Source organism: Nipponia nippon, unplaced genomic scaffold, assembly GCF_047370975.1.
Source record: "Nipponia nippon isolate SJK-2023a ecotype South Korea unplaced genomic scaffold, ASM4737097v1 scaffold_11, whole genome shotgun sequence".
NCBI classification, from domain to species: Eukaryota; Metazoa; Chordata; class Aves; order Pelecaniformes; family Threskiornithidae; genus Nipponia; species Nipponia nippon.
In genome coordinates, this window is record NW_028262302.1 from 25,063,563 (window position 1) to 25,087,153 (window position 23,591).

Genomic DNA, 23,591 nt, shown 5'->3' on the forward strand with positions numbered 1-23,591 from the left:
TAAATGAACGCATGTAAGTCCATCACGTGGCAACTGGTAGTCCACACAATTTCAGTACATTTTAAGCTAGTTCCAAAACGTCAGTCCTCCTCCTCTCCTCCAGAGAAAACCCAGAGTTGATGGTCCCTTCAGAGCAGGCTGCATGCAGACCATCCCTGGGGCAAGGCTGGGGCCCTTAGACTTGTTCCCATCTGCTCTTGTCACCCAAATAGTCCCGTGTGGGCTGGAAGACCCAATGTCAAGATTTGAACTTATTCCTTGTGGGACAAGGTCCATAAATCACCACCTTGGAGGGTCAGAAAGGGCTGGAAAAGTCAATGCGGTCTGAGAATGAGAGGGGTCACTTTGCATGGGCTGTAGCATTGAGAAAGTTCAAGGTGCTCTGCCAGGTACTGAGTTTGTTTCCATGAAAGGCTGAAAGAAGAAACATTAACTCTAGGGTTGGATTCATGTTGTCATGTTTGTCCTTACCTTTACAACTGGTTCATCACCGTTCAGGAGATCCAGTCACTTCTCAGAGCTCTGGGAAAAGGAAGACGATGAATCCCATACTGTTCTGCACAGGCTCCCAGCCACAGACAGAGATTCCACATGGAATTTTGTGTGTCAGTCCAAATTCTGATGGGCAGGTATCTTTTACCATCAGTTGAATTAGATTTAATTTTAAGTGTTGGGGGCAAGGCCACTTGAAGAGCTTTGATTTATAAGATTATCTTTTCCAAATTCTAGAAATGATGAAAGCTGAGGGTGTGTTTGCAGTATGTTATCAGTTACAAGACTGCTTGCATCCTGATGGGGAAAAGGCTTATTTTCTGACAGGAGACCAAATAAAGTCTCCACTTTGTGTCATTAACAGATAACTTCCTTTTGTAAACAATTTATTGTTCAAATCTCTGAAATGTAGCCCAGTGTTTGTGGCTTTAGAAACTGGGCTTATTTTAATTTCCCTCACTTGATTTTACAATAGACATTTTTTCACTTCTAAACATGCACGTATGTTGAAAAGATACCAGTGTAGGCTGAACAGAAAGATGACTGTGATCCTGTCTCATCCACTTATGAACGGTGTGCCCAGGAATTACCTCGTTTTCTGATTGACTGAGATGCCCTTCGTGCATAGTAGGTGCTGCTATAAATAGTTGTTCCTTGGTGATTAGTGTTTAATTCTTCAAGATTGGGAAGTCTTCAAGATTGGGAAGTCTTCTGGTTAACTTTGAGTCATATTGCTGTAACACCTAAATATACGCAGTTCCAAATACCTGGAGCATTACGGTCTTTAGAGGCGTGATAACAAAATCCAGAGTTCACTTTATCCGAGTGCTTCACCCTCCCGTTCATCAGCTTATGAATTTTGGAGCTGCAGGATCAAACTCTGCAAGTGCAGGAATTCTGCACCCCTTCTTGTATCTCGCTTCAGAGCACCTAATTAAGATGTCAACATGACTTTGCAGAAGAGCACCTTAAATAGAAAAAACATTGGAACAGTGGAGAGGTCTCAGTTTCCTTGGTTATGACTTCAAACTCTGGAGCTGAAGGACACCAAAAAGAGAGCTTAATGCCTATAAATCTTGCAGCGTGAACTGATTCATGACTCGGACAAAGCACCCAAGCCCCTAAGAGTCAGGAGAACAACCCTTTAAAATACTGTTCACTACTGTCGCTGGAAACTTTAACCCACTGGCTTCACACTCAGAAGATTTAAGCTGCAAATGGCAGGAGAGGATTTATGTGTTCCTCTGAACAAAATATGTCAGGGTAGGAAAACTTGACCCAACAGTTTTGAGACATGCCTGCCGTAAATAACCAATTGATTGGCTGACTCGCAAAGCCATTAGCAGGCGTGAGGTGCCTGCTGAGATTCAGACACCGCATAAAATGCTGGAGGTGCCAGCAAAATGGACACAGCAATTGGCTATGCGGTCGTCTTCCAGCAGACCACTCAGGAGGGCTCGTGAAAAATGGAGCGGCTTTCATCTCGCTCATTTGACACCGCAGCTCTGGAAGGGGATTGTCCGTGGGATCCAGTCTGTCGTGGGCAAAGGGGGAAGAAAAGAGAGATAAAATGACCACCTTGTGCTTGAGCAGTAAATCATCTGGAGGAGTAGAAGTATTTCAAATGAAGTTGGAGATCCTGCCTTGACAGTTGCAGATGATGAGTCCGCTGTAAATCACCACTGCTGCCAAGTGGCACTGGTAGGTCTGAGCTAATGGGGCTTTCCACCCCCTGAAAAGTGGCAGCAGCAGTTATAGGAGAAGGGAATTTGATGACTCAGATCACAGGCTGTCAGGTGAGAAGACCAGAGGTTATGTTTTTCTGTCTGAGAATGGATCGTGTTTACCTTTTCCCTCCATCCCTTTTCCCTCCCAAAGAATGCAGGTGATGCACCCATCTTCACTCTCACTGCTGCAGCCGCACTTTCTGGACTTGGGTTGTTCTTTTTGCACTGTCCCACCCTGATGGCAAGGGGAAAGATAAGAGCAGTGGAAGTCCCCTGGAGCTCTGCCTACCAAGTCTTTCATTCTGGAGAAGAGCAGGCAGTAGGAAGCAGAGCAGACATGATGCTGGTCTACTCCACATACTCATTTATATCAATCTGAGACATATGCACCGTGCAATTGAGTAGGAATCTGGGTGTAAATTGCTACATAAACAGCAGCGTAAAGATGAACCAGAGCCAGCTCCTCAGGGAGGTTGCAGCTTTGGGCATTAGCCTGGAACAAGCAAAGACGGGGCCTTGTTCCAGTATCAAACATGAGATGAGAAGTGATGGCTGGGAGATAAAAGGCAGATAGGAAGAACATGAGTATATGCAATTACATTCAATCTTATCCTGCTCAGAGTCTCAAGTTCTTTCCAAGCTGTTCCTGCCCAAGGAGATAGTGGGCCAGCTCACAAGGACCAGCTCCCTTGGTGGGTATCTCCTCCTGTGTTAGCCAGATTGCCTCTTGTACTGGCTTTTAGAGGAGTGAGAAAGTCCTCAGTCCTGGCACTGCCACCACTCAAATCCATTGGCTACTTCAGAACCAGAGGATTCCTCCACTATGTAAGACTTGGTTCCCCCAGACAGTTTTTCATTTTATGGCTTAGATTCAACAGCTTCTTTTTTTTTTTTTTTTCCTCCGGGGAGCGAAGGCCTGCAAGGGAAGAATTGGTTCCGAATAACTGCATTTACGCAGTATGCAAATATGCACTGGCCGAGTATTGACATGCTGCTGCCCAGGTGCTTTCCTGGTGGCTCCTAGAACATCAGAAATGGTGAGCACCAGCAGAGGATTCATCTGCTTACAGGAATCTGGCCCTATTCCTATGAACTACAAGACTGTACAAGCGTGACTGTGCCTAAAGTCTCACTAGCTAATCTCAGGTTTATTATAGTACCCTGCTATCCCAGCAACATCTTTCAAAGAGGCAAAAATATCTCAATCTCCCCACCCAGCTCTAGGCTTCCCATCTTAATGCCACGAAGATACGTACTTGCATGCAGTGCTGTCAGAAGCATCATCTGCTTGAACAAACCTTCCAGCAGAGCAGTCTGTAGGACAACGAGCATCACTGGAGTGAAGACCTCACCCACGCTCAAAGTGCTGTCCCCAGAACTCGTGGCACCGCTTTAGTCAATGCATTCAAAACACTGAGGGTTGGCATTGCCAGAGACTGGTATTCCTGACTCCTCTTCACACTGGTTTGGCCTGTGGTCTCTAAAACTGGAAGCTGAAGTAACAGGCAGAGGAAAAAAAGAAATCAGCTAAATATTTCCCATCTCTGGAAGATGGAAAGATGAGGGGCTCCCAGGTGGGATGGGGTGTCTCTGCTATCAGGAAGAAAAGGGAAGAGAAGGCCAAGGGCGAGGGACTTTGTGTCTGGAGAATACAGAGGAAACTGCTGCCAAATACTTTGAATTTATTATCCTTTTTTTTTGTTGTTCTTTTTTTGAACTGAAATCAGCCTTAGGCAAGGGATTGGAGGCAAGAAGCTGTTGGGATCTTGCTTCTGTTTTGCAGGCAGTAGTTCCTTTGAATTCATGGGCTTTTCATAGAAATTAGGGAAATAAGAATGATCATGTTTAATAAGAACAGGAGCTCAGCATCTCATCTCTGACAGGAGTCAGTAACAAATGCTTTGGAAACAAGTACCAGAAAGGGAAGAGCAGCTGCCCCACACCCAGCCAGCTTCTAGCCCACAGTAGTTTGGGGTCTTCTGAAGACAGATGTTGTACCCGTACGGCTTCTGCAGTGAACAGGCACAGTTTGTGCTGTTGTCCATGGGCTTGTTTAATCCTGTCCTTTGAAAGCTTTAGTGACCACAGCATCACTAGCGAGGCGTTCTGCAATGCCATGAAGCCTGGTAGAAAAGCAGTTCCTTTTGCTTCCTTTACCCTCGCTGTTGGGCAATTGCTTGAGGCACCATCCAGTCCTGGTTTTATGGGATAAAGTGAATAACGGCTCCGTGTTCACTTCATAACTACCGAGGGCTCAATCCATGCCCCCTCCTCGCTAGCTTCTTTCCAAGAAGTGTCTCACTCTCTTTGAACTGCCCATTTTTTGGAAACTTAACACTGCATTTTGTAAAAATATTTTGCTACAGGAAAGAAAGTACTTGATTTTGGAAGTGTCATTTTAATACACACAGCGCAAATGTTTATAAATACATACCTGCACACAGACACGGTGCTTGTCAAAACACATTCAAAGGATACCTAGGTTCTTTCGTATTACATACTCGGAGTGAAAATAACCAGCTATATTTAACCCAGATCCAAGCCCAGACTAAATTATTTTAAAGGTCAATTAAAGAACAGAAAATCTGACTAGCTAAGAGATAAAAAGCTCCCATTCATCTGCAATTCCAAGAGCTGTAACAGAACAAAAGCACAGAATGAGAAATTGTCATTAAGTGCAATTTCATATAAAAATCATTGACATCTCCAAGTTTCTATACCTGCCAAGACCTGAATTCAGATGACTGCATTTGGCCTACAGCAGTTGATGGAAACTCCATCACTCACCGCGCTGATGTAGTTGTTTGGAACCAACGGCTCTTGGCAGAGAAAATACATTTCAGCTTCTGTTGAATGACTGCACATATGATAAGCAGAAGATGAGATCGACCAATAGCCGCTGCTCAAATTTGGATTATGTTTTGGCTGGTGCTTAAAGTTCAGGTCTGAGGCCAAGCGAAGGCTAGAATTTAGCCTGCAATGTAATCCTGAAATCACATGGACTCTTCTCCTCAGGTGTTGGACTCAGTGGCAGAAACCTGGGGGTATTTTCTCCCTTGTGATTGCGAGTCTGGCAGTTTGGCAGGCACCACTGTGCTTGCTGCATTCCTGTTCTTTGGCCCTATCTGAGTCAGTTCTGGAAAACTCTTACTTGACCACAACTGGAAAGGAAAGAGAGAAAAAAAACTGAGCCAAAACCCACAGATCAAATATGTAAGATGGGTTTGAACCACAAAGTTCAGTTTTCTGCCCTGACAGCCTGCATGATCTCAGCTCAGAGATCCCGGTGCAGTCCCTGCAACAGCCACAAACAGCCGAAAGAAGCACTCGCGGAGCTGAGACCCCGCTGCAATCACCCAACCTGAGCCAGGCAGGCAATAGCAGTCCAACCGGGAGAGCAATGAACTCAGCGAGCCAAATCCCTGAAGAAACACCGGGATTTGTTCTCTCTGGCTGCTTGGAAAAGCTATTTCCAGAACTTAACTCAACACCTTCCTTCAACCTCAGAACACCTCCTTGGGTAAACATAATCACCTTCCAGGTTTGGGCCTTACACAGAAAGAGATCAGTCCACATAGGAATGATATTTAGCACAGGTCACAGTTTAAAATGCCATCAAAAATATCTGGAAGGGTGTTCATGTTTCAGCTTTGCCATTAGCCCTAAGGTGAGGACACCTCAGTGCGTCTGCGCAAGGCATGGATTTGTGATGTGCACCAGAACATTTGTGCAATAAGCAGAAATGATGGCCCCGCTCCATTTCTTGTGTAGTCTGCAGTTTCTTAACGTGTCCGACACACTGGGAACCCATTCGAAAAGCAGTGATGGAAAACTTGGAAAGCAAATGGAAGTGAAGAAAAGCCCTTGGTGTAATTTTACAGTGTGTGAAAGACTTAAAGCAAGAAACACAACCAGATGCCACAAGGAAACTACTTTCAATTAGTTCTGCTTTGTATTATACCTACTGATGAAAAATAAAAACAAATTCATTCTGTCAACAGCTCTATCTATAGCATAATCCTTAAATGAACTCATCCGTCAAACTGGTCTCCTCTGGCAAAACATATTACAATCCCTGTTTCTCAGCTGTGTGAATCAATCATCTGTTTCCCAAACCCATTGGTCAACATCTTAGGAACCCAATATATTTTTATTACGCTAAACAAGCCAGTTGCGGGGCACCAACTTCACCACACCACCTATGTACAAAGTGTTCATCTATTAGCAAACTCTGTGATTTCAGAGAAGCTGTTACCCCGTCAAGGTTACATGGTAAATGCGCCTGACCTGGAATAAAAGCAAACTTCAGCCTTCTTGCCCCAGCAGCGTAGGTGGGATGTGCTGCTGCTCATGGCTGGAGAAAGCAAGAGCACCGAAGAACAAACCAGATTTTTTTTTCTAGATGGACAGTTCAGAAAGTTATGTTTGAACTAGAAGATATATATGTGTGTGTGAATATATATATTTTAAAAAGTATATATATGCATTTTTAAGATAAAGCTAATGATGGTTCACGTTGACATTGTAGCAGCAGAACCCCACCAAACAGCACAGACATCACTGGCAGTATTCAGTCACATTTGCAATATTTCTCAGGGGTGCATGTTCCCCATCCTCGATGCAGGAGGACCTTGAAGAGGGGGGTCCCTTCCCAGGGCTCTGAAGGGTGCTGCAGCCCAAGAGCACAACCTCCTTCAAGGAAAGGGATGCTGTGAGAGGAAGACCTGCTTTCATTCCCATGTTATCAATGGGAATATGCAGGTACAGCCATACTCTATCCTGGATGTACAAAGGGATGTAGGTGTGGGGGCCTCCAAGAGTTTCAGTACCTAACCTCCCATGCCAGGCTAAGAGGCAGAATTGGCCAGGCTGAGATGATACGTGCTGTGGTCTGCATAAGCCACATCAGGACGGAGTGGCCAGAGAACAACTTTAGTCGTAGTCACCAAGGGCTGAAACGTGCCTCAAAGCCATCCTTGAATCCTGTTTCCTACCAAGACTCACTCATGCCGTGAGCAGAGACTTGTGCAGTTGGTGCTTCTGGCTTCACGATATTGGCTGATGACAGAAAATCTACAAAAAGTGGAATGCAAACCTGGGTGTTTCTTGCAGGTGTATTAGCCTAGCCAGGCAAACTACGGCAGTGGTTTTACCTGAGGCCACCACATGGAAGCTTATTACTTAGTTGTATTTTAACTATTAAAATGACAATTTTTACGAAATTTACTGGGGATCCCTCAAAATAATTTATCATGTGGAGACCAGTGCAGACATCTAAGGGATTTTGAGCAAAGAAGACATGTCAAGGATACCCTGGTCTTACCATCCCAGCAATGGTACCAGCTACTTTTGGCATTACAGGAGCAGCAATATCCAACCAATAGTGTACTGGTTCAAGATAAACTTCCATCATCTCCTATGGATTTCAATTACCTGGGATATTTGGGAAATTTTGCTTCTGGGTTTGAAATTTTTTGATGTAAGTCTTTACAAAAAGCCAAACCTTTCAGAAAGGTCTGGGTAATGTTTCCTTGAATCCTGGGGTGCAAGCAGAACAGCAGAGGACTCTCCCCACCAACAAGGAGATCTTACAGAGGTCTGTTATTGATCAGCTTGGATCAACATGAAAAGTGCCCAGAGAAGGACCTCTGAATACGCTGCAGGAAGCTGAGCAAGTTATGAGGCTTAAAAAAAATTAGAACATGAACTTTTTAGCCACATTTTTAACAATATCAGAGTTCATTGAAAGGCTGGGCAGATTGGAGAAAAGCAAGATACATCCACAGTGTGGCAACCTACCCCTTCCAGGATGAAGACCGATCATGGCCAAACTCAAGGGAACTGTGTGCCCACTTCAGCAGGTACTAAGTCTCTGCTGCAGGAGAACACTGAAGTGGCCCGTTGGTGCATATAGATATCAATAAATTTCACTGCTAATGGCAGCAAAGGCAACAGGATTCATAGTTTGGTGTGGATTTTGACAGCTCAGGCATGCTCTGCCCAGGCCTTCCAGACCTGGCCGGTCTCAGTGCTGGGCCTGGCAGCCCGAGGAGGAGGAAGGGAGGAATTCGTCTGAGCTGAAACCAAAGTCAGACTTCCCCGAGGAACAAAGCCACGGCTCCCAGAGTCGCGTATGCCGGGGGAATCTTGGGGCAGACAGGTGCCTGGCCAGCGTCGGCTCGTAGGGATGGACCGGGAATTTTGTCAGCTAAATATCTCTAGCACCAATACCCTTGGGAGGAATGAAAAGTTGCCAGCGGGGCTGGCTGAAAAACAAAGCAAACAAGGCATGTATCACTGGAAAGTCAAATAATCCCTGTGCGGCAAACGAAGTCAAGTTTGAGGAATGAAACCTCACTGCTCGCAGGCAGTGGCTGCCGAGGGCATGTGTGCTGTGGACCCAGCCTCTGGAAAGTCATCTGGTGTTCATCTTCCCCAAACCCCAAAATAACCACCCCAAATCCCCTGGCATCACCATGGAGAAGCAGCCTCAGTATCATTCCTCTGTCAGAGGAGCCACACACACACACAACGCACTGGTGCAAGCAGCAGAGGGGATGCACTTAGCTCTGCCCAGGAGCTCGCTCCCTTCTTTACTAAAGGACCTGCTGCCATTCCCTGCCCTGCACCGTGGGCTGAGGCCACCCACCCTCTTGCCCCCACTGCCTCATCGTTCAAAAGCTCATCTGTAAATGAAGCTGAAAGGCCTGCTAAGGGCATCGCCAAATCCAAGCATTCAAGCCCCTGAGCCAGCCCCCCACCCTGCTTGTGAACTGGCCTTGAACGCCATGAGGTTTTTGACAACGAGACACTGAGCATGCCTTCGCTGTGCTTTCTGTGCCCCAGCTCTGCTCTACAGTCACAAGAAGTAAGAGGATTTTTCTTTTCAAAGACGAAATTCTGTCTACTGGCACGACCTCTGAGCCTAAAGCCTCTGTACGAGTATCAGGTATTGCTAATTCATACCAAAGCGGTGAAAATCGGCAACGTGGCACAGTTCTGTTTACTCCGGGCCTCCAGAGTCAGATTTCGGCACAGACATGGGATCACTTAAAAAAAAAAAAAAAATCCACATCAGTGCCATTAATGAAGTATCAAGCAGATACTTGAACTCTGATGGAGATAAACATAACTTATTCAAGGAAAAGTGAAAAACACCCTCAATGTTCACAGCATTTTCAGAAAGAAAAAAATAATTATTTAGATGAGGCAGACACAAGAACTAACATCAAGTCCAGTCCCTGTTGGTCACTTCCCAAAATCTGCAGGGGGAGACAGCGGGTGCCCGGGTGCAGACGTGGGCCTGGCTGTGGGGCTGGGACTGCTTTGGGCTTTTTACCCCGTGAGGATGCTGGGGGCAAGGGCAACGTTTTCAACCTTTGCTTTGCTGAGGTTTTTTGGCATAATCAGAGCAGCACAATCCAAGGCAAACGGTGCAATCCTCAAAAGCAGGTTAGATATAAACAAGAGGGCAGCTGCTCAGCATATAACTGTGCTCCACGGGTGCCCAGGGCACGGCAAGCCCGGCCTGAGCCAGGGGATGGCTGCAGGGTGGGCTGGGGTCACCCACCAGACCGTCGCTGGGCATGAGCTGTCCCCCCAGCCCCAAGCGTTTCCTCCTGCTCTGCTCGAAACACGTCGATGGACAGGCTGGGGGCTCGCCCCGGCAAGGGACATGGGAAGCGTGCTGCAGACCCCTTGCCCTTACCCTTGGGGCATTCGTGCTCCCAGTCACTGCATCCTGCTGTCCTCAGGGAGCTGCCCTGAACACTTGTGCCCTTCACCTCCCTGGGATGGTGATCACCCCCCAGACCCGGCGCTGAGACAAGCTATAAATATTCCTCCCAACCTTCCCTCATCACTCAAGACCCTGGCACCGCGGCAGTGGCCGCAGCAGCCCATGGAGCAACCCACAGCCCCGGGCCGGCGCGGGGCCACCACCTGCTTCCCCCTCCCAGCGGGATGCCCGCGGATGCTCGAAGCCCCAGGAGGGACGGGACATCCCGGCAGGCTCTCCCAGAGACACCGGCAGATTAGCAGCTCTATTTTTCAAGCTGATCCTCCCCCACCCCCTCCAACTTTCATTCAACTTACAAGAATTTAAGACAACTTGGCAGGACAGGCAGGGTCTATATATAAACCCCAGTGGCCATTTCATCAAATAAACCCCGATGAGCAAATGGCCTCTGTACCTGGAATGTGGCTTTATGCAAGTGACAGGTCAGCAAAGCAGCTGCCCTCTTTCCTCGCAGCACAATGGGGATAGCAGAGATGCCATCAGCACTATTTTTTTCCTACCCTGCTGTGCACTAAAAAATTTATCCTAGGAACATTATGGAGCAGGGGAGTAAAAATAGATATGCAGGTTCAGCAAATGGCTCTCTCCACTCCTTGTGTTTCAACCTTTTTTTGCAGAGAAGAGAAGCAAAAAGAGTCGCGCTACCCTGTTAAACTCCGTCTGTTTGCTCAGCAGCTCCTGATAACGACACTCGCTGCTTGCTGAGCTCATTCTAAAAATGCTTCCAGCCACCTGGGCATTTCTGCAGTTCTGTTTAAACCAGAAAAGATGGGTCTTTAAACCGATCAGCCTGGGTGGGACATGTCAAAACGTTTGCTGCAATGGCCCCAATTGAAGCTAAGTTTTGCTTATCACTATTGGCAGCAACTAATGTTAACCACATGGTAAAGAAAGTTAGAAGTAAGGTTTACTTTGCTCCAAGACCTCTTGCCCGGGGGTGAGCAGCCTGCAGAGCCGTCCTGGGCACTGGCCCCAGTCCCTCGTGCTCTCGGCACCCCGACCCCCACACACGCCCCGAGGCCGAGGCCCGGCAGGCAGCAGCTCCCACAGCTGCTTGCTGAAGTTTTGGCTTGGTGAAGTTCGGCTGAGAGCAAATCGGCTGGAGCTGCTGGGATGCAGCAGTACCCTGCGGCCGCTGTGCCCGTGCAATGCGCCCATCGCAGAGGGCTGTGATGGCCAACCTGGCCTGGTCCCCAGAGAAGTGACAGCGGTTAAATAATCCCGGCGTTAATGCTGGTGGAGTCGTTTTGGTGGAGCAGCCTGGGAGGTGCCACACTGGCGCTGGGAGTGTCTCCCACCCGCTGAGCCACCCCCTGCGGCTTTTTTAGACCCTTGGGGACAGGCAAGCATGTTTCTGGCCAGCTCAGAAGAGGCGGAGTGACAGGCTTTGACTTCAGGCTCTCCTTTGGTTTCCTTGAAGGCGGAGGATGAGGCTACAAGATGGGTCACCACAATAGGACCATAGCGGGGGGTGAGGGCAGACCAGGCAACCCTGGCAGGGAGGCACAGGCAGCTGAGGCATGGAGGGTGACAGAAGCAGCGGGGCTGATGTCCCCATCCCAGCCCCACAGACCCCTGCGCAGCGGGGCCAGTGCCATGGTCAGTGCCATGGTCACACGCTCTGCTCTGGGCTGGCAAAACACCACAGGCTGCAAGAGGCAGCCCAGCAAATCCTCCCTCCTCCACTACACTCTTGGCCACCTTCCTCCTGCCCCAGGGATGGCAGGGACAGGGAATCCCTTTGCCTTGATGATCTTTAACCTTGGCGATCTTTAGCCTTGGGCTCTCTGCAGCTGGAGCAACCTCCAGCAGCCCTCTGGCCACTCCAGCACCAGCCCAGTCGCGCCAGAGCCCAGCCCTGGGGCTGGATCCTGAAGATTCAGGCTGCATTGGAAGCCTCCAGCATTTAGGCTCCTAAACATCTCCCCAGCAGCAGGATGACACCAGAAAAGGGGACTGACCTTGGGCACCCATGTCACCCGCTTGTGCCTTTTATCATCGCTCAAAGCACCCGGGCTGGCAGGGGACAACAGAGCTTTTAAATTCACCAAATTACAAATAAAACCTCACCTGTTTTTACAGGGAACGTCCATCGGGCTCTGCTTTCTAGATCTTCCCAGTCAAGCACATTCCCTCTGCAGCGCAGAAAGGGACTTCAATCCCCAGCTTCCCAAGACCTCATTTAACAGCAAGCTGTAGGGACTGGGGGGACGACAAGAAATCTTAATAGAAGGCAAATTAAGCACTTTATAACTCACTTCCAAATTGATTTATATGGTCAAGGCTGCTCCACTACCCTTTCACAGAGGAAAAAGGAAAAGGGATCCTTTTTGTTTAGGGAAAGATCCCTAAAGCAAACACCTTCAAAGGACTGATCCAACTCTCCTCAAAGTCAGGAGAGGCAAATCCTGCGAGTCAAAGCTGGGGCTAAAATGTGCACAAAACCTCCAAACCCCTCCAAATCTCCACGTGATAGATGGCTTCAGCCACCCCTGAATTCCAGATGCTGGGGCCTAATGGATAACGCTGAGCTATCAAAACACTAATGTACGTGGAGTTTCTTTATGCCTAGTGAAACGCTGTGCTCAGCATTACATTTTTAAAAGACTCAATTTCTCGGCATTAAGGTTCATTTCAAAGCAAGGAATTTCACTCGGTCTCTCCCGGGACCCCTAAAGCCCTCGTGTTTGTATTCCACCCCCGCAGAGGGAGCGAGGGCGGCGGGGAAGTGCTCAAGCCAAATATTTCCCCCTGCGCGGCGTGCTGGAGAATGTGCGGTGACACCTCCGCTCAAAGGGAAAGGCCTTGTTTAGACAAGACGTGGCAAACACGAGGCCCCTGCCCTGGTGGAACGGCTTCGGTGGCTGGAAGAAGGTGGAATATCGACTTTCAGAACACTGAAATATGTGGGGGGAAAAAATAAATCTGTCCATGGTTTCCATGTATCTCCAGCCTGAGGCTTTGCATCCCCTGGGGAAACGTCATTCCTTGGCTTCCGACCCACCAAATTGAACTGTCAGATTAAGGAATGGCAAGACAGACGTCTTCGACTCACATTTGGCAGCCAGGCCAAGACAATGTCTCTCCACCATCATTTGAGTAATCTCCCCTTGGAAAAGGACCAGACGAATGTTCCCGTTGCTCAGATGGTTCCAGAAGAAATGACTTGTAAACAGCAGCGGAAACCGTGCCAGCAAATACCAAAAGGAAAACCATACCATTGCAACAATTTTGGAGCTGGCTGCAGCAGCGATGCTCTGATAAGTATTAAAAATGACCACATCCGTGCAGACCCCTGTCCCGCCGCGGCTGCCAGGGAGCACCACGGACCTCGCAGGGTGCACCTCGTTGTGCAGTGCTGTCCCCCGAGACGTGGACCTTTCTCCCTAATCCTATCTGGTGCTCACGGTGTGCAAGAGGCCTGGTTGCCCTTGACAATCTCATTGCTTGTGAAGCAGCCGAGGCTGTTCTTACTCGTCCCCACCTCGAAGCTTTTCTGACCCTTGGGAAGGGATGTGCTGCAGTAACAGCCAGCAACCCCAAAGTGCCCCGGGAATGACTCCGTTGGTCTCCGCACCCACCAAATCTGAAGCAGCCCACTTTCATGCAACAGAGCTCATGGATAAATATGCATTGATACAATAAAAGGGCTTTTAGCTCTTCACTCCGCCTTTCCTTACTGCTAGTGCCTGGCAAGTTGCAGTCTGCAAGCAGGACCCCGCTGTGCTGCATCGCTCCTCAGAAGAACAAATGTCCAGGAGGGATAAAAGGACCAACGTCCTGAAGATGCAGCAATGTTTGGGGCATAAATTCCATGTATGTTTGTTGAGAAAAATATGCACGGTGACCCTGTACTCAAACATGTAGACAACATGAAAAGGGCAGTGAAGGCTATAACCCCCCTCTGGAGCCCGGGCAGAGGAATGGACTACGGAAATGTTGAGTCTCAGACACTTTCTAGTGGCCTCAACTCTCCCCATTTGAGCAAAGTCACCTCCAGACAGACCTTCCATCTCCATCCCTTACCTGCCACGTGTGACTCCACTGGTGGCTCTCCGCACTGCTGAACTCCAAGCCCTGAAGAACGTGGTCAGCACCCGGTCAGTGAGCAATAGTGGAAATTCCCGTGCCCCTAGCCAAATCTCAGGGGTGAGTGAGCCTCTAGACGGGCTTCTGTGACCGCGCAATGACTGGCAATAAAAACGGAGCGAGAGGAGGAGGAGGTCAGTGTTATTTCAGAATTTCACCCCAATGCCGTACAGACGCGGGTTAGCAGGTACCCCCCGGCAGAGCTTCTGCCCAGACTGTCTCTGCCTCCACATTTGGTACCCACCAACATGAACCTGATTCTGTCTCACGGCTCAGGCTCTTCAAAGCTTAGGCCTGAAGGATCGAGTATCGATTTATGTATTTGGAGAAAGAGAATTGAATTGTAGACAATAAAAAGCATGAATTCAGCCCTTTCTCCCTTTAACAGGGATGGAAGCTGTTCATCAAAATCCTGAAGCAAAAATCTAAACACGCATCCCACGAGCTCTGCCCAGTGCCAGACCTGTAAGAAGCTATAAAATACAGAGGCTACTTAAACCCTTCCTACAGGAGATTCACAGCCACGAGCTGCACAAACCCAGCTGGGGAACGCTACGCGAAAGCCCCGCTTCTGGACCGACGTACAAAACGAAACAGCAGAGCACGACTGAAAAATCTCAGGCCCTGTTCTCAGTTTCTCATGGCCCTCGACTCCAGCCCTACGGGTTCTACGCCGTCATAACCACATCCCAAATCTTTTCTCCATCCCTGCGTGTAAATCCCATTATCAAGCAGAACTACCTGGGAGGGTGGAGAGAGCGGGCTCCCGGGAACACCGTCCCACTCTGCTTGACGGAGCGGCGAGACTGGGCTCCTGAGAGGCAACAGCCTGTAACAACGACCCCGAGCTTCCAGGGCTCGTTAACTCTCCTCTGGCCAGATCCGTGAGTTGCTACTTGATGCGTGGAGCAATAATTTCCACCCTCGATCTCCAGAAAAGTAGTTCTGCAACCCAGGCTGATTAGCCACCGCACCAGCCTCCCCGCTCGTCGTATAAATCTAGTGCCTTCGATTACATCATGCCAGAAAACTGAAATGTAAGTCAGATGGCGAAGGCATTAATGGCAGCACTGTAAAGGCTCAACAATGCAAACCTTCCCAAAATGAACTGTCTTGACCTTCGCTGGGCTGACAATAAAAGTGTGACATCATGTGCAAACGAGCTTTAAATTTAAACCAGGTGCAGGGAGCTGCCTGGCGTCGGGCGGCTGCTGTACAAACCACTAACATGCGAGCAGCGATGCTGGAGGCAAGAGAAACGCTGAGCACGGACAGGACCCACTCGGCAACAAAACAAGGTACGGGCAGCCGGCGCAGGGCAAGACCAAATTCTGCGTCGCACTTGAGAAAGCCGGGGTTTGTGCTACTTGGTACCAGTTCTAGTTGGGGCAAACGTTATTAAGTAAGCACAAATTTGCTGATATTCATTTCCACGTGTGTGAGCATTCATACAGCTCTGGAATCGAGCCAGCAGCACAATAATGGGGTTTTTCCATTTCTCACTTCTATTCAGGACTCCCTTAGATCTTGCAAAGCGCTTGGAGCTGTGCTCGCAGGCTGTCAGTCACAGCTGTTAGAAAGCACCACGATTTCATAGAGTCATAGAATCGTTAAGGTTGGAAAAGACCCTTAAGATCATCAAGTCCAACCATTAACCCAGCACTGCCAAGTCCACCACTAAACCATGTCCCTAAGCACTACATCTACGCATCTTGTAAATACCTCCAGGGATGGGGATGCAACCACTTCCCTGGGCAGCCTGTGCCAGGGCCTGACAGCCCTTTCTGTGAAGAAGTTTTTCCTAATATCCAACCTAAACCTCCCCTGGAGCAGCTTGAAGCTGTTTCCTCTGGTCCTATCACTCGTTACTAGGGAGAAGAGACCGACCCCCACCTTGCTACAGCCTCCTGTCAGGTAGTTGTAGAGAGCGATAAGGTCTCCCCTCAGCCTCCTCTTCTCCAGGCTAAACAACCCCAGCTCCCTCAGCTGCTCCTCATAAGACTTGTGCCCTACACCCTTCATCAGCTTCGTTGCCCTTCTCTGGACACGCTCCAGCACCTCCATGTCCTTCTTGGAGTGAGGGGCCCAAAACTGAACACAGTCCTGGAGGTGATTTACAGCCAAAAATCACGTCCCAGCTCCAGAGCCCTTCCAGGGCAGCCATCATCCCTCTCGCTACTACCCTGTAAGAGATGGCCTGCCTTCCCTGGCAGACCCTCACCCTGCTGCGCAAGAAGGCCCTTCCCAAAGGGGCTTCCAAGAGTTTTTCAGCCCGCTTTGCACTGCCAGGCCAGCCGGGCACCCGCCGCCGGCGGCCTGGAAGCAGCGCTGGCACGGTGCAGCAAGCTGGGCTGCCACAGCCGCCAGGATCTCTCCTGCTGCCTCTTGTTTTACAGAGGGGAGCACGAAGAGGCAGGTTTGCTGTCGATGAAACCAATACCGGAGAGGACGTCAACTGCAGCTCTCGCTGGACAAGTTATTGCCTGCATCTTTTGTGTTTTGGAGAGCATAGTTCAAAGAACAAAATCAAGCACTGAGAGCGGACGGACAGGTCCGGGAGGAGCAATTCATAACAGCTTCCCAGACCGCGTCTCACATCCATTTCAAGCTGGGTGCTGCAAGACATCGCCCGCAGAACAGAGCGGGGACCACACACCGCGACGCAGACGGAGGAGGACACAAGTAAGTGCCCAAGTGTGCTACCACCACCAAACCAGGAATGGTATTTAAGAACGACGCCCTTCCCCAGCAAAAGCGATGCTGCAGCCTGAGCCGGGGCTGGCAGCAACACCGCGGCACGTCGCAACCGACCGCGGAGACAACGCTGGGTTACGTCACTAAGCAGGCACGTTACGCACAAAGCAAAGGTGACAATCACACGAGTTACGCAAAACCTGTTCTTTATTTTCCGGGTTTTTTGGAACATGCCCTGGTGGTTCCCCAGGGAATCTGAGGGAGGGAGAACCCAAAACAGGAAATTTGTTGTACAACACACAAGTTTGACATAAACTAGGCAATTTTTACATACAGGTAATTTTTTTAAGAATTCCAACTCCACATGAAACATAGTTGAATGACCACTACTGAAAAACAAACACAAAAAACGCCACCACAAACTGTAGAAATTAGGCAGCACTTTTGTAATACTGAAAATTCTCTGCCACCGGCAGTCATTAGGAAGCAGCAGTAAACGTCTCCAAAGGCTTTTCAGTATGCAGCGCAACTACAACTAATGCTTTCAACACGAAAGTCAATTGTAAAACAACCATTTCAGGAAAAGTGTTAAATTAAGTCTAATTGGGAAAGGAGTTCCACAACAACGAATGTTACTTTAGCTCCCGGACTGATCTGAATTTCAATCTTTAATTAGAGAGCAGATTAGGATGCCCACTATAGAAATAAGGATATTCATTTTCATCTCCTTAAGTAGGGACATTTGGAAACAACTTGATTTAATCCTCAAGTATTTGTAGTGATGTGTAGGTAAGCATGTCCCTCTCTTTCTGTTTTTTGTAGGAACACCAGCGTAAGCCACAGGAAGACCCCGGGCTGCTGAACTGGCAGGACCCCAAATTCCGAACCTCCCTTCGGCTCCGCAGGGCTGGCGTTGGCCTGCAGCAGAGGTACGCCTCCGCGGTGTGGGGACATCACCGATGCTGTCCACAACGGAGGTACTTCTGTCCTCACCTATCAGAGGGAGTGCTGAACGCGCATCGGCTGATGCTAATGAAAGCGTTTCGTATTCTTCACAAATAATCCTCAAAAATTAATTTTAGGAATTTATTTGAAATGAGACTGGCCACACTGGGTCAGGCAAAACACCCATGTAGGTCCATAACCCTGTCTAAAGGAGATGCCTTTGGAGCCTCAAAACAGGCAAGCGTGGACCGATGGCTCCCCTGCCTCCTCGCAGCCTCCACGGACTGCAGCTGGTGGAGCACCGACTTCCAGATCCACACCAAAATGATACTTCGTGCAGCATGAGAAACGCAGTAATAAAGTACAAGCCCGTATTTTCTCTCACGTAAACAACGCGCTTACGAGCTGCTCAAGGATTTCGCATTTGCCCTAGCAGCTCAATCGGAGAGATCCCATTGCACCATCGTGTTTTCATCCTCCTAAGGAGGATTGCAAGGGGAGGAAATACAGCACCTTGAGCATGGCACACATGACACAAATGATTGAGGAACTCCAAACCAGCACAGTCTTCCCACATTAAGATGCCTCCATGTTTTAAAAAGACAAATTCTTACAAGCACAGACATGATGGGCACACCAAAAAAGTCTGTCTGCTCGCAACATTAATCTTCAACAACACCCAGCAGGGGACACAGTGAAACCCAAGCCTGCAGGGCACGGATAAAGCGGTGCTTTCCCTGATCCACACCCTCCCACCCAGGCTACGCTCGCCCGAATGATCGCTCAGGCCGTTCAGCTAACGGCACATTGCTGCGCAGTGCCACGCCACTGATACTAACGCAAAACTCAAGGGAAGGGGAAGGCGAGGGGAGGGACAGAGAGGATAGGACAGTTTCACAGCGTCTCAATTTTCACTATACAGGGACACAAGAGAATTTTAAACAAACTTATTGCCATGAAAATCAATATATTAAGATACAAACTGCTTAGAAACACGTGAATAACCCACGAGCATTTGCTACAATACAAGGGCAGGTTTAGAGCGCTTTTGTTCTGCAGCACGCGCTCCTGCAATGTGGTTTACGAGAGACGCTCTCCACAGCCAGCTTACCACAGTCCCTCTGACATCTGAGCAGCCTTCAAATGGACAGGGAATGGAAACTGGAGAACGAGAGAAAACAAATCAAAGGCTACCAATTAATTTTCATCTCTTACATTGTTCTGGTTCAGCTGGGGAAAGGCAACCTTTCCAAGCGAGCTCAGAAATACTGCGGGACCCTTCATCCATTTCTGTCAAGTCCTCAGAAAAGAAGGCTGGAAAACGGTAACTACAGGTAATAAAGCAGAACCGCTGAAATTTATCGATCTGGAAAGTCAGGGGGAAAAAAATCTGTACACAAGAATAAAAAAAAAATATATATATATTTAGCAACATGTGAGTGAGCAGAGAGTTCCAGGCTGGAGGCCTGGTTTGCTCAAAAAATTCACGCTAGTGCACAATTGTAGTGAAACCCTTACACAGACACGACAAACAGAACAGCCTGCGGGAGATGCCACAGATAAAAATAGTGTCCTCACTCTGCTTTTTCATTGTGGAAAACGCTCGTACCTTTTTCTAAATTTGGAAATAGAAGTTCTTTCTCTTTCTGCCCCTCTCCCGCTCTCCATATTTTAAGTTAGGTATCCTAGAAACTTAAAAGTAGCAGCATTTCTAACTCTTTTTCAGACGGAAGAGAACGCCCCTTCTGTAACCCCCCATGCTGCTATCCCTTCTGCACAGCAGCCAAAATGTAATAACAGATCTCCAGCAGAGGTGGGAATTGCTCCCATCCATCCTCCCCAAGTGCATATACTGGTATTCATCATTCCAAAGTCCACCTATTAGGATAGTTAGTTAATAGCCAGGCTCGTTAGGATAACACTCAGGGATTAAAAACAATGATGTAGTGATTTCCATAGCATTACAAGAATCAACTGTAAAATTAACACTGTGTTTCAGGTATTTTCTCCGTCACATTTTTTAAGATGATGCACACAAACCCAACTGCCTGGGTAGGAACAGACTATTACAGTGCACGGCAAGACTCAGTTTTTTCCCGGGGAGGAGGAAAGAGCAAAAGCTTAGCAAAACTTTGCCAACTTTCTGCACCTTCACAGATAATCTGTCTTCAGTGTTAAGTCTGGCTGGGTAGAGTTTAAAATAAAGCGGCTGCAGTGATTACGAGTATTACTCAATAGTGTGCTACAAGAGTGTATGATAAATGAGAAACAATTTCCATAAATGTTCTAGTAAATATTCCTCCTAAATTCTAGTGTCTGAGGAAATGCTACAGTTCATTCACATGAATGTAAGGTCTCCTGTTTTCCTAAAAAAGTTTTTGGTTCAGTCAGGTAGAAAATCACTTCTGATGTACAGCTCTCATTGCTTTCTCAAGGTACACTTTTATAAAGTAAATGTTTAGCGTTTTACCCTACTGCCAGAGACACCCTGAGCGCCCGAATCCCTACAGGACAACAAAGCCTGTGAAACACCGATATCGGAGGGCAGCCACAGGTGGGAAGGCAGCTACATCAGTTTATCAAGAGTTAAACAAGCTGGGAGAGCTGCAAGAAGAAAGGCAAGAAGGGGAGCATCAACCACGAATACTCACACAACGCCGAGAAAGTCTGATCAATCCCTTGACCAAAGGAGGGCAGAGACCTCTCAAGTTAGAGGCATCCCCTATATGCGCGCACACTTTAACCTGCTGAAGCAAAACTGCTCGGCAAAGTGTGAGGTTTTATGAGAAAAATGTGCTATCTAATGGCTGCTGCTGCTCAAAACAGCGGCCCCACTCCTACCACCCCCCTCACTTTTCTTGTCCCCTAAGTGAGCTCACTCTGTTCACTTTTTTGGCAGATAATGTGTCACATCTTGCAGTCCCACTGATTTTCCGCTGACCAGGAGCAGCCACTGCCAGCGCCACAGAAGTAGCTGTGAACTTCTGGCCAAGAGCAGACGTGCTGTTTCTGCTCCAGACAAACTACTGGATGGCTCACCTTCTGTCGTGAAACCTCTGCTAGAAACTTTATGATAAAAATAACTGCAGTCTTTTCCAGGGATGCTTTTCTTTGGGATCCTACCAAAACTTCCGAGTTCGTTCCCGGGCCTCACCACATATGTCTATTCCTATATTAAACTCCTAAGTAGAAGAATATTCCCCAGGCAAAAAGGATTCCTGAAGCCACACCAAGCTGCACCACCTGGGTGCCTTCAGGCCATCTATCAAAAATGAAAAGTATCTTGCAGATCCTGAGAGAGCCAAGTGATCCGTTGGCATGAGAAATCCTAGTCTGTCAGCTCAGGAGTAGAGAAGGAGATTCCAACTCCGCTATTTGCTGTTCCTCCCCATTAGACAGGTGAGGATCAGGCCCATTCAATCAGGGTTATGTTGAAGTCGGCACATCAATCAGCATTTTCCAAATCCAACGTGACATAATTAGAAAGGTTAATAGCACAGACCCGTGGCTAAGAAGTTAGAAATGCCAGGCTCTGGGGCATCTCCCCTATCTCAACTGATAAAACATCGGTCAACATATTAACAGAACTGTCTCAGCAGGACTTTCTAGCAATAGTCAACTAATTTGCTAACTGTGCACCTTATGGACAGAAAAATTTATTTAAATGTCACTTACTAGCTGCTTTCATGTTACATAAACGTATTACTTCGCTATGATTCACTTGTGTCTTATTTCACTTCTCCGATGTAAAAGCGCGAAGCCAAATTAAAAGAAATATTGCATCTGGAAATAATGAAGAGCTTTCCCACTCTCTAAACCTTGCCATTGGAGGCTGAGGTCTAATTTCTTACCCTTACACAAGCCATTTCTGGGGAGGCTTAGCTTCCTTAGGGCATGAAGTCTCTGAAGAGATTAGGCTATTTTAAAGATGTCAGATCCCATCTGAGAGAAAGAAATTTTACAAACCTTCCCACCATATCAGCCACTGCTTTCATTCTACTAATGTGAGGAGCTTTTGTGGTGCGCACTCAATACCATATTTAATAGAGCCTAGGTGGTGCTGAAAATTGCATTCACATTTCATTTAGGGAAAAAAAAAAAAAAAAAAGGAATTATAAAAGGGTACGTGGAAGTTTATAGAGATCTGAGGTAAAATTAAGGTTCCATAAATGTAACGTTTCCTTTGTCTTCAACAGGGGCAGAATTTTACCTTTCAAGACCAAACCTTCTCTGACACACAACAGTACATAAAATATAGAAACACTCAATTTCAAATATGAAACACTTGTAAAAATGGGAACAAGAGAGAAAAAAAAAAGAAGTCTTTCACTGGGAGGAATACTGAGGTACACTGAATAATACTCAAAAGCAGATATTAATTGAAAAATGTCTGTTATTAACTGCAAAATGGAAATACTTCCTAATGCTACTAAAAGCTATTACGTTGGATGGGGAAAGCCTTCTAATTTAAAAATTACTTCAGTACGATTCAAGTACACTGAGGTATAAAAACCATATTTAAAAAAACAATTAACAAATATTATCATGATTTTCCCATTAAAGTGGGCTACGGCAGCTGGTTTCTGGATCCATGTTAGGATAAATTAGGGTAAACATTTGGAATCAGGCAGTTCTTAATATGAACTGGCTGAAATTTTGGGAATTATTCAAGCAATAGAAGCCTTTCACTGTTTAAGATAATGTGTGCATTATCCTAAACGCACATATCACGATATGCACACCATGACCGATGTAATACCTATCCATCTCATTGTCTTTAAAAGAGAAGTTATTTCAGGGTTCTGCTTTTGTTCACCATGTGTGCTAAACCATTTTTGCATTGCAAAATTCTCAAGAGATCTTTTTACCTGTCATGATTACATCACTAAAAACTAATATTTTAGAATGGCAAAGACTAATCGTCCAATAACTGAAGATAGTGACTCAGGATTAAAGAAGGAACATCAGTAACAGAGTGAAAAAGAGCATTATTTCTTCCATAGACAGCTCTGGTCAGTGTTTTCTTTAGGATGTCCTGCATTCATTTCAGTAGTTTCGACACCTCTCTGGTTCTTGCTGTCCTCCTGAAGCTCAGTTCAGACACTGACAATAGGCTGTTATTGATCAATCCAATTGAAAATTATTAGAACTAAACTGAGAAGGCCAACACAAATGCCAAAAATAACCAATGCACATGCCTGTGAAGAAAGAAAAGCAAAAATTAACGCTTTACTGAAGGAAGCATTTTACATTTCTAAGGCTTATAACTAATGATGAAAAAAAACGGTAAGAACAGGTTTAAATAGTGTCTTTTAAAATAATCTTTAATGTTTCAAATTACTCAGTCTTCAAACACAAGGTATCTGCTTAGGGGGAAACTGAACTAAGCCTGCTCTGGGGTAGTTTCATTGGGAACTCTCAGAGCTGGCTGGTTTGCTTGCTCACACTATCCATCTGCAAAAAAACCCAAACAAACAAAACAAAACAAACATTCGTCCTTTACAACTCTGTAACGAATTAAGAAACTGAATTTGTATTTTACTCAAAATATAATTCAAGTTACAATGGGTTCTTTCATTTAAAAGCCAGATGATAATAAACCCACAGTTCAAGAGACAGTGGATCGCTAATTTATAACAAGGCCCCAAATCTGTTGGAACTAGTCAAAACTTTAAATGGTCAGAGAGCATCGTTATCAGATTTTCTTTCAGATTCCCTATTTTGTCAATACAAGAGCAGCCCTATGAATCATAAGAATGGCAGGACTATGTATAAACACCCTGTCAGCATTTTAGCCACTGCTATGAAGCTGCTCTGCTGAGCAGGGGTTAAAATGAAGACAAACA

The 23,591-nt window shown here is 47.0% G+C and overlaps 1 protein-coding gene across 4 annotated transcripts in view; it reads right to left on the minus strand.

Moving 5' to 3' along the window:
* Positions 1 to 4,514: 4,514 nt before the first annotated feature.
* The window catches only part of SLC38A6 (solute carrier family 38 member 6), a 59,280-nt gene continuing 40,203 nt past the window's right edge, over positions 4,515 to 23,591 (minus strand). For 2 of the 4 annotated variants that reach the window (XM_087747961.1, XM_087747959.1), the window contains one exon: positions 18,769 to 22,943. In XM_087747961.1, coding sequence (XP_087604087.1) covers positions 22,895 to 22,943 — 49 coding nt within the window. In that variant the 3' untranslated portion in view covers positions 18,769 to 22,894. Of the gene's footprint in view, positions 4,854 to 4,939; positions 5,381 to 9,185; positions 9,269 to 12,087; positions 12,220 to 14,043; positions 14,208 to 16,999; positions 22,944 to 23,591 lie in introns of those variants that run through there. The other 2 variants (XR_015702378.1, XM_087747960.1) reach the window with 2 other exon arrangements.